The following is an 11,758-nucleotide window of genomic DNA, read 5'->3' on the forward strand; positions in this document are numbered from 1 at the left end:
CCAAGAATCCACGGCCCGGTAAACAAATGGGACTGATCCGAAGTCGCGGGAAGAATTCTCCCGTCGTCCAGGAACCGCAGAGTTTCACTCAACTTTCCAATAAACAGCAGCAGAGTTTAACTATTTGTTTCAAGAAAAAACCTTTAATGATAGCGTGTGCGATGTGGCAAGCGAGATGTTGGAGGGTCCGTGCTGACCGAAGCTGACCGATGGGACACAGTGCGCCCCTCAGCCCAGCACAGGAACCCCTCCCCCGCTCTCGCTCTTCAATACCAGTACGACTTCCTTGGCCGGTTCGTTTCAATAATCCCCATCTTCCCCATCACATCTTCCTCGAAGGTGCACAGAGCAGGGGTGTACGAGGGCTCGAGAGCATCCTCCACACTGGTGTCCTTCGGTCCATCTAAACACAACCACACAACGGGGTTAGATACAGAGTAAAGCTCCCTCTACACTGTCCCATCAAACACTCCCAGGGCAGGTACAGGGGGTTAGATACAGAGTAAAGCTCCCTCTACACTGTCCCATCAAACACTCCCAGGGCAGGTACAGGGGGTTAGATACAGAGTAAAGCTCCCTCTACACTGTCCCATCACACACTCCCAGGGCAGGTACAGCACGGGGTTAGATACAGAGTAAAGCTCCCTCTACACTGTCCCATCAAACTCTCCCAGGGCAGGTACAGGGGGTTAGATACAGAGTAAAGCTCCCTCTACACTGTCCCATCAAACACTCCCAGGGCAGGTACAGCACGGGGTTAGATACAGAGTAAAGCTCCCTCTACACTGTCCCATCAAACACTCCCAGGGCAGGTACAGGGGGTTAGATACAGAGTAAAGCTCCCTCTACACTGTCCCATCAAACACTCCCAGGGCAGGTACAGCACGGGGTTAGATACAGAGTAAAGCTCCCTCTACACTGTCCCATCAAACACTCCCAGGGCAGGTACAGCACGGGGTTAGATACAGAGTAAAGCTCTCTCTACACTGTCCCATCAAACACTCCCGGGGCAGGTACAGGGGGTTAGATACAGAGTAAAGCTCCCTCTACACTGTCCCATCAAACACTCCCGGGGCAGGTACAGGGGGTTAGATACAGAGTAAAGCTCCCTCTACACTGTCCCAACAAACAGTCCCAGGGCAGGTACAGGGGGTTAGATACAGAGTAAAGCTCCCTCTACACTGTCCGATCAAGCACTCCCAGGGCAGGTACAGGGGGTTAGATACAGAGTAAAGCTCCCTCTACACTGCCCCATCAAACACTCCCAGGGCAGGTCCAGCACGGGGTTAGAAACATAGAAAAGAGGTGCAGGAGTAGGCCATTCAGCCCTTCTAGCCTGCACCGCCATTCAATGAGTTCATGGCTGAACATGAAACTTCAGTACCCACTTCCTGCTTTCTCACCATACCCCTTGATCCCCCGAGTAGTAAGGACTTCATCTAACTCCCTTTTGAATATATTTAGTGAATTGGCCTCAACTACTTTCTGTGGTAGAGAATTCCACAGGTTCACCACTCTCTGGGTGAAGAAGTTTCTCCTCATCTCGGTCCTAAATGGCTTACCCCTTATCCTCAGACTGTGACCCCTGGTTCTGGACTTCCTCAACATTGAGAACATTCTTCCTGCATCTAACCTGTCTAAACCCGTCAGAATTTTAAACGTTTCTATGAGGTCCCCTTTCATTCTTCTGAACTCCAGTGAATACAAGCCCAGTTGATCCAGTCTTTCTTGATAGGTCAGTCCCACCATCCCGGGAATCAGTCTGGTGAACCTTCGCTGCACTCCCTCAATAGCAAGAATGTCCTTCCTCAAGTTAGGAGACCAAAACTGTACACAATACTCCAGGTGTGGCCTCACCAAGGCCCTGTACAACTGTAGCAACACCTCCCTGCCCCTGTATTCAAATCCACTCGCTATGAAGGCCAACATGCCATTTGCTTTCTTAACCGCCTGCTGTACCTGCATGCTAACCTTCAATGACTGATGTACCATGACACCCAGGTCTCGTTGCACCTTCCCTTTTCCTAATCTATCACCATTCAGATAATAGTCTGTCTCTCTGTTTTTACCACCAAAGTGGATAACCTCACATTTATCCACATTATACTTCATCTGCCATGCATTTGCCCACTCACCTAACCTATCCAAGTCACTCTGAGGCTAATAGCATCCTCCTCGCAGCTCACACTGCCACCCAACTTAGTGTCATCCGCAAATTTGGAGATACTGCATTTAATCCCCTCGTCTAAATCATTAATGTACAATGTAAACAGCTGGGGCCCCAGCACAGAACCCTGCGGCACCCCACTAGTCACTGCCTGCCATTCTGAAAAGTACCCATTTACTCCTACTCTTTGCTTCCTGTCTGACAACCAGTTCTCAATCCACGTCAGTACACTACCCCCAATCCCATGTGCTTTAACTTTGCACATTAATCTCCTGTGTGGGACCTTGTCGAAAGCCTTCTGAAAGTCCAAATATACCACATCAACTGGTTCTCCTTTGTCCACTTTACTGGAAACATCCTCAAAAAATTCCAGAAGATTTGTCAAGCATGATTTCCCTTTCACAAATCCATGCTGACTTGGACCTATCATGTCACCATTTTCCAGATGCACTGCTATGACATCCTTAATAATTGATTCCATCATTTTACCCACTACCGATGTCAGGCTGACCGGTCTATAATTCCCTGTTTTCTCTCTCCCTCCTTTTTTAAAAAGTGGGGTTACATTGGCTACCCTCCACTCGATAGGAACTGATCCAGAGTCAATGGAATGTTGGAAAATGACTGTCAATGCATCCGCTATTTCCAAGGCCACCTCCTTAAGTACTCTGGGATGCAGTCCATCAGGCTCTGGGGATTTATCGGCCTTCAATCCCATCAATTTCACCAACACAATTTCCCGACTAATAAAGATTTCCCTCAGTTCCTCCTCCTTACTAGACCCTCCGACCCCTTTTATATCCGGAAGGTTTTTTGTGTCCTCCTCAGTGAATACCGAACCAAAGTACTTGTTCAATTGGTCTGCCATTTCTTTGTTCCCCGTTATGACTTCCCCTGATTCTGACTGCAGGGGACCTACGTTTGTCTTTACTAACCTTTTTCTCTTTACATACCTATAGAAACTTTTGCAATCCACCTTAAAGTTCCCTGCAAGCTTCTTCTCGTACTCCATTTTCCCTGCCCTAATCAAACCCTTTGTCCTCCTCTGCTGAGTTCTAAATTTCTCCCAGTCCCCAGGTTCGCTGCTATTTCTGGCCAATTTGTATGCTACTTCCTTGGCTTTAATACTATCCCTGATTTCCCTAGATAGCCACGGTTGAGCCACCTTCCCTTTTTTATTTTTACGCCAGACAGGAATGTACAATTGTTGTAATTCATCCATGCGGTCTCTAAATGTCTGCCATTGCCCATCCACAGTCAACCCCTTAAGTATCATTCGCCAATCTATCCTAGCCAATTCACGCCTCATACCTTCAAAGTTACCCTTCTTTAAGTTCTGGACCATGGTCTCTGAATTTACTGTTTCATTCTCCATCTTAATGCAGAATTCCACCATATTATGGTCACTCTTCCCCAAGGGGCCTCGCACAATGAGATTGCTAATAAATCCTCTCTCATTACACAACACCCAGTCTAAGATGGCCTCCCCCCTAGTTGGTTCCTCAACATATTGGTCTAGAAAACCATCCCTTATGCACTCCAGGAAATCCTCCTCCACCGTATTGCTTCCAGTTTGGCTAGCCCAATCTATGTGCATATTAAAGTCACCCATTATAACTGCTACACCTTTATTGCATGCACTCCTAATTTCCTGTTTGATGCCCTCCCCAACATCACTACTACTGTTTGGAGGTCTGTACACAACTCCCACTAACGTTTTTTGCCCTTCGGTGTTCTGCAGCTCTACCCATATAGATTCCACATCATCCAAGCTAATGTCTTTCCTAACTATTGCATTAATCTCCTCTTTAACCAACAATGCTACCCCACCTCCTTTTCCTTTTATTCTATCCTTCCTGAATGTTGAATACCTCTGGATGTTGAGTTCCCAGCCCTGATCATCCTGGAGCCATGTCTCCGTAATCCCAATCACATCATATTTATTAACATCTATTTGCACAATTAATTCATCCACCTTATTGCGGATACTCCTTGCATTAAGACACAAAGCCTTCAGGCTTGTTTTTTTAACACCCTTTGTCCTTTTAGAATTTTGCTGTACAGTGGCCCTTTTTGTTCTTTGCCTTGGGTTTCTCTGCCCTCCACTTTTCCTCATCTCCTTTCTGTCTTTTGCTTTTGCCTCCTTTTTGTTTCCCTCTGTCTCCCTGCATTGGTTCCCATCCCCCTGCCATATTAGTTTAAATCCTCCCCAACAGCACTAGCAAACACTCCCCCTAGGACATTGGTTCCGGTCCTGCCCAGTGCAGACCGTCCGGTTTGTACTGGTCCCACCTCCCCCAGAACCGGTTCCAATGCCCCAGGAATTTGAATCCCTCCCTGCTGCACCACTGCTCAAGCCACGTATTCATCTGCGCTATCCTGCGATTCCTACTCTGACTAGCACGTGGCACTGGTAGCAATCCCGAGATTACTACTTTTGAGGTCCTACTTTTTAATTCAGCTCCTAGCTCCTTAAATTCGTTTTGTAGGACCTCATCCCTTTTTTTACCTATGTTGTTGGTACCAATGTGCACCACGACAACTGGTTGTTCTCTCTCCCATTTCAGAATGTCCTGCACCCGCTCCGAGACATCCTTGACCCTTGCACCAGGGAGGCAACATACCATCCTGGAGTCTTGGTCGCGGCCGCAGAAACGCCTATCTATTCCCCTCACCATCGAATCCCCTATCACTATCGCGCTCCCACTCTTTTTCTTGCCCTCCTTTGCAGCAGAGCCAGCCACAGGGTTAGATACAGAGTAAAGCTCCCTCTACACTGTCCCATCAAACACTCCCAGGGCAGGTACAGGCGGTTAGATACAGAGTAAAGCTCCCTCTACACTGTCCCATCAAACACTCCCAGGGCAGGTACACCACGGGGTTAGATACAGAGTAAAGCTCCCTCTACACTGTCCCATCAAACACTCCCAGGGCAGGTACAGCACGGGGTTAGATACAGAGTAAAGCTCCCTCTACACTGTCCCAACAAAGATTCCCAGGGCAGGTACAGCACGGGGTTAGATACAGAGTAAAGCTCCCTCTACACTGTCCCATCAAACACTCCCAGGGCAGGTACAGGCGGTTAGATACAGAGTAAAGCTCCCTCTACACTGTCCCATCAAACACTCCCAGGGCAGGTACAGGGGGTTAGATACAGAGTAAAGCTCCCTCTACACTGTCCCATCAAACACTCCCAGGGCAGGTACTGGGGGTTAGATACAGAGTAAAGCTCCCTCTACACTGTCCCATCAAACACTCCCAGGGCAGGTACAGCATGGGGTTAGATACAGAGTAAAGCTCCCTCTACACTGTCCCATCAAACACTCCCAGGGCAGGTACAGCATGGGGTTAGATACAGAGTAAAGCTCCCTCTACACTGTCCCATCAAACACTCCCAGGGCAGGTACACCACGGGGTTAGATACAGAGTCAAGCTCCTGTTCAGTTCTTGTCCCTAATCTCACTTTCTCGCTCAGCGACCGACACTGGTTCCTGGACCGGCAACGCCTCCATTTTAAAATTATCATCCTTGTGTTCAAATCTCCTCAATGGCTTCCTTGCCTCCTCCCTATCTCTGTAACCCCCTCCAGCCCCTACACCCCTCCCTATCTCTGTAACCCCCTCCAGCCCCTACACCTCTCCCTATCTCTGTAACCTCCTCCAGCCCCTACACCCCTCCCTATCTCTGTAACCCCCTCCAGCCCCTACACCCCTCCCTATCTCTGTAACCCCCTCCAGCCCCTACACCCCTCCCTATCTCTGTAACCTCCTCCAGCCCCCACACCCTTCCCTATCTCTGTAACCTCCTCCAGCCCCTACACCCCTCCCTATCTCTGTAACCTCTTCCAGCCCCCACACCCCTCCCTATCTCTGTAACCTCCTCCAGCCCCTACACCCCTCCCTATCTCTGTAACCTCCTCCAGCCCCTACACCCCTCCCTATCTCTGTAACCTCCTCCAGCCCCTACACCCCTTCCTATCTCTGTAACCCCCTCCAGCCCCTACACCCCTCCCTATCTCTGTAACCCCCTCCAGCCCCTCCACCCCTCCCTATCTCTGTAACCCCCTCCAGCCCCTACACCCCTCCCTATCTCTGTAACCCCCTCCAGTCCCTACACCCCTCCCTATCTGTAACCTCCTCCAGCCCCTGCACCCCTCCCTATCTCTGTAACCTCCTCCAGCCTCTGCACCCCTCCCTCTCTGTAACTCACCTTTCCACTGCTCAGGCACGATGCCATCCTTCCGCTGGAAGACGGGTTTGGGGATAATGCGTCCGGAGCGAGTGGACACTCGCACTTTCTCTCCCTCCTCCGTGTACCTCCACTCCATCCCCGTCAGTTTCCTGACAAGCAAATATACCCGTGTGGATTGAGGATTGTGAACGGACAGAGAACAGAGAGTAGCAATAAACGGGTCATTCTCGGGTTGGCAGGCTGTAACTGGTGGGGTACCGCAGGGATCAGTGCTGGGGCCCCAGCTAGTTACACTCTATATCAATGATTTGGATGACGGGACCAAATGTAATATTTCCACATTTGCTGATGATATGAAGCTCGGTGGGAATGTAAGTTGTGAGGAGGATGCAGAGAGGCTTCAAGATGTGGCCCTTACGGCGAACGGGATCAAGGGGTATGGAGAGAAAGCAGGAATGGGGTACTGAGGTGAATGATCAGCCATGATCTTATTGAATGGTGGTGCAGGCTCGAGGGGCCGAATGGCCTGCTCCTGCACCTATTGTCTATGTTTCAAGGGGATCTCGACAGGCTGAGTGAGTGGGCAAATGGAATATAATGTGGAGGAATGTGAAGTTATCCACTTTGGTCGGAACAATAGAAAAGCAGAGTATTGTTTAAACGGTGAGAGATTGTGAAATGTCAGTGTTCAGAGGGACCTGGCTGTCCTTGTACACAAACCACTGAAAGTTAACCTGCAGGTACAGCAAGTGATTAAAGCAAATGGTCTGTTGGCCTTTATTACAGGAGGGTTTGAGTATAAGAGTAAAGACGCCTTACTGCGACTATATCGGGCCCTGGTGAGACCACACCTGGAGTATTGTGCACAGTTTGGGTCTCCTTACCTAAGGAAGGATATACTTGCCACAGAGGGAGTGCAGCGAAGGTTCACCAGACTGATTCCTGGGATGGGGGGGATTGTCCTATGGGGAGAGATTGAGCAGACTGGGCCGATATTCTCTGGAGTTTAGAAGAATGAGGTGATCTCATTGAAACATACAACATTCTTACAGGGATTGACAGGGTAGATGCAGGGAGGGTGTTTCCCCCGGGGATGGGGAGTCTAGAACCAGGGGTCACACAGTCTCAGGATAAGGGGTCGGCCATTGAGGACTGAGATGAGGAGGAATTTCTTCACTCAGAGGGGGGTGAATCTTTGGAATTCTCTGCCCCAGAGGACTGTGGAGGCTCAGTCACTGAGTATATTCAAGGCTGAGATCGCGAGGTTGTTGGATATCGAGGGGAATCGAGGGATCGGGCGGGAAAGTGGAGTTGAGGTAGAAGATCAGCCGTGATCTGATTGGATGGCGGAGTGGGCTCGAGGGGCCGAATGGCCGACTCCTGCTCCTAATTCTGATGTTCAGAAGGAGTTACGGTATCCGGTTATGGTAAGCCTGGGTCCGAGAGTGGAGAAGGGTCACTCATCGGTCGCCGGGGTCAGTGTGTGTGGGGGGGGGGGGGGGGGGTCACTCACTGATCGCTCGGGGTCAGAGTGCGTGGGGGGTGTCACTCACCGGTCGCCGGGGTCAGAGTGCGTGGGGGGTGTCACTCACCGGTCGCTCGGGGTCAGAGTGCGTGGTGGGGGGGGTCGCTCACTGATCGCCGGGGTCAGAGTGCGTGGGGTGGGGGTCACTCACCGGTCGCTCGGGGTCAGAGTGCGTGGGGGGGTCACTCACCGGTCGCTCGGGGTCAGAGTGCGTGGGGTGGGGGGTCACTCACCGATCGCTCGGGGTCAGAGTGCGTGGGGGGGTCACTCACCGGTCGCTCGGGGTCAGAGTGTGTAAGGGGGTCACTCACCGGTCGCTCGGGGTCAGAGTGTGTAAGGGGGTCACTCACCGGTCGCTCGGGGTCAGAGTGCGTGGGGTGGGGGGTCACTCACCGATCGCTCGGGGTCAGAGTGCGTGGGGGGTCACTCACCGGTCGCTCGGGGTCAGAGTGTGTAAGGGGGTCACTCACCGGTCGCTCGGGTCAGAGTGTGTAAGGGGGTCACTCACCGGTCGCTCGGGGTCAGAGTGCGTGGGGGGGTCACTCACCGGTCGCTCGGGGTCAGAGTGGGGGGGGGGTCACTCACCGGTTGCTCGGGGTCAGAGTGCGTGGGGGGGGTCACTCACCGGTCGCTCGGGGTCAGAGTGTGTAAGGGGGTCACTCACCGGTCGCTCGGGGTCAGAGTGTGTAAGGGGGTCACTCACCGGTCGCTCGGGGTCAGAGTGTGTAAGGGGGTCACTCACCGGTCGCCGGGGTCAGAGTGTGTAAGGGGGTCACTCACCGGTCGCCGGGGTCAGAGTGTGTAAGGGGGTCACTCACCGGTCGCCGGGGTCAGAGTGTGTAAGGGGGTCACTCACCGGTCGCTCGGGGTCAGAGTGTGTAAGGGGGTCACTCACCGGTCGCCGGGGTCCACCAGAGCCACGTCAGTGACCAGCAGCGGGGCCTCGCTGGCGATGTACGTTCCCCGGTGCTCCCCCAGTTTGCCGATGTAACGGTAATGCTGCCGGGAAACGGGGAGAAATCAGAGAGTTACTGACGGCACGGACAGGGGTCACACCCCGACCCCAGCCCCCGGGGACTGCCCCCCCCCCACCCCCGGACCCCACCTCAGGGTCCGCCCCCCCCCTCCCGGGACCCCCTGTGGGATTATCCTCCCGCCCCCCGGGACCCCCCCCCCCCCCCCCGGGATTGTCCACCTGCTCCCTCCCCGCCCCCTGGGACCCCCCCCCCTTCCCGGGACCCCCCTGTGGGATTATCCTCCCGCTCCCTCCCCCCCCCCCCGGGACCCCCCTGTGGGATTATCCTCCCGCTACCCCCCCCCCCCCCCTGGACCCCACCTCAGGATCCGCCCCCCCCCCTCCCGGGACCCCCTGTGGGATTATCCTCCCGCTCCCTCCCCCCTCCCCTTCCTGGGACCCCCCTGTGGGATTGTCCTCCCGCTCCCTCCCTGCCCCCCGGGATCCCCCCTGTGGGATTATCCTCCCGCTCCCTCCCCCCCCCCCCCCCGGGACCCCCTGTGGGATTATCCTCCCGCTCCCTCCCCCCCCCCCCCCCCCCGGGACCCCCCTGTGGGATTATCCTCCCGCTCCCTCCCCCCCCCCCCCCCCCCCGGGACCCTCCTGTGGGATTGTCCTCCCGCTCCCTCCCTGCCCCCGGGACCACCACCCGGGCCTCTGGAGCCCCACCGTCCCGCAGCGAGAGCCGTTCTCGGGACCTCCGCGAATCCTGCGCGGTGAAGACAGACCGGCTGGTCGGCCGGGGGAGCCAGCGCCCGGGGAAAGGGGAGGCCCACAATCGGACTCGGAGGAGAGCAGACCCAGAGCGATGCCCCTTGCTCTCGCCGGGCACTGCCCGACCTACTGGCCCCCCGCCCCCCTCACCGTTTGCCGAGTGCCGCTGTGGGCATTGACGGTAAAATGCTCACCGTGTTCAGCCCCTCCAGCACCACCCAGTTGCGAGCACGGATCACCTGGCTGACCTTGCCCAGCTTCCCGGTGTCTTTACCTTTGAGGATTTCCACCTGGTCGGAAGGATTGAGAAGAGGGAACACAAGTCAGGCCTCCCGGCAGAGCAGCCATCGAACACACACAGGGACCCCCTCCCCGTAACCTCAGCTGCTCGCTCCCCCCAGCTCCGACCCACCCCAACGACCCCCGAGAAAAGCTCGGGGAAACTGCCCACCTTCCTGTGGGCAATCGCATGAAACCCGGACAGAGCCGGCCGGGGGGGGGGAGAAATATAGAGAATAGGTGCAGGAGTAGGCCATTCGGCCCTTCGAGCCTGCACCACCATTCAATAAGATCATGGCTGATCATTCCCTCAGTACCCCTTTCCTGCTTTCTCTCCATACCCCTTGATCCCTTTAGCCGTAAGGGCCACATCTAACTCCCTTTTGAATATATCGAATGAACTGGCCTCAACAACTCTCTGTGGCAGAGAATTCCACAGGTTCACAATTCTCTGGGTGAAGAAGTTTCTCCTCATCTCGGTCCTAAATGGCTTACCCCTTATCCTAAGACTGTGAGCCCTGGTTCTGGACTTCCCCAACATCGGGAACATTCTTCCTGCATCTAACCTGTCCCGTCCCGTCAGAATTTTATATGTTTCTATGAGATCCCCTCTCATCCTTCTAAACTCCAGTGAGTATAAGCCCAGTCGATCCAGTCTCTCCTCATAGGTCAGTCCTGCCATCCCGGGAATCAGTCTGGTGAACCTTCGCTGCACTCCCTCAATAGCAAGAATGTCCTTCCTCAGATTAGGAGACCAAAACTGAACACAATATTCCAGGTGAGGCCTCACCAAGGCCCTGTACAACTGCAGCAAGACCTCCCTGCTCCTATACTCAAATCCTCTCGCTATGAAGGCCAACATACCATTTGCCTTCTTCACCGCCTGCTGTACCTGCATGCCAACTTTCAATGACTGATGTACCATGACACCCAGGTCTCGTTGCACCTCCCCTTTTCCTAATCTGCCGCCATTCAGATAATATTCTGTCTTCCTGTTTTTGCCCCCAAAGTGGATAACCTCACATTTATCCACATTATACTGCATCTGCCATGCATTTGCCCACTCACCTAACCTGTCCAAGTCACCCTGCAGCCTCTTAGCGTCCTCCTCACAGCTCACACCGCCACCCAGCTTAGTGTCATCTGCAAACCTGGAGATATTACACTCAATTCCTTCATCCAAATCATTGATGTATATTGTAAATAGCTGGGGTCCCAGCACTGATCCCTGCTTCTGATGGGGGTCCAAGGGCCACACGTCGCCCAACTGTCAATTCTGCACAGTGACTGTTTAATGAGCACAGGAGGATCCCTCTGGTTCCATCGCCGATTATCGTCAATCTGTGTCCCTCTGGTTACCCGCCCTCCTGCCCCCGGGAACAGTGTCTCCCGATTTAATCGATCAAAACTCCTCGTGATTGTGAACACCTCGATCAAATCTCCTCTCAACCTTCTCTGCTCCAAGGGGAACAACCCCGGCTTCTCCAGTCTCTTCCCGTCACTGAAGCCCCTCATCCCCCGGGACCGTTCTTGTAAACTCCACACTCCAACTATTCCAACGCACTCCTGACCAGCCTCCATAACCATCAGCTCATCCAGAACTCGACTGCCCCGTGTCCTAACTCACACCCAGTCCCACTCACCCATCACCCCCTGTGCTCACTGACCCCGTGTCCTAACTCACACCCAGTCCCACTCACCCATCACCCCCTGTGCTCACTGCCCCCGTGTCCTAACTCGCACCCAGTCCCACTCACCCATCACCCCCTGTGCTCACTGACCCCGTGTCCTAACTCACACCCAGTCCCACTCACCCATCACCCCCTGTGCTCACTGACCCCGTGTCCTAACTCACACCCAGTCCCAC

At 53.9% G+C, this 11,758-nt stretch overlaps 1 protein-coding gene across 1 annotated transcript; it reads right to left on the reverse strand.

Annotated features, from left to right (window-relative positions):
- Positions 1–123: 123 nt before the first annotated feature.
- Positions 124–9,923, reverse strand: mrpl24 (mitochondrial ribosomal protein L24; the record flags this gene model as incomplete). Its single annotated transcript, XM_070870822.1, has 4 exons — positions 124–403; positions 6,377–6,507; positions 8,779–8,882; positions 9,807–9,923. Coding segments are annotated over 4 exons (489 nt in total), but the record flags the coding sequence as incomplete, so codon positions are not given.
- Between the last annotated feature and the right edge of the window lie 1,835 nt (positions 9,924–11,758).

This window comes from Pristiophorus japonicus, unplaced genomic scaffold, assembly GCF_044704955.1.
Source record: "Pristiophorus japonicus isolate sPriJap1 unplaced genomic scaffold, sPriJap1.hap1 HAP1_SCAFFOLD_1816, whole genome shotgun sequence".
Taxonomy (NCBI): Eukaryota; Metazoa; Chordata; class Chondrichthyes; family Pristiophoridae; genus Pristiophorus; species Pristiophorus japonicus.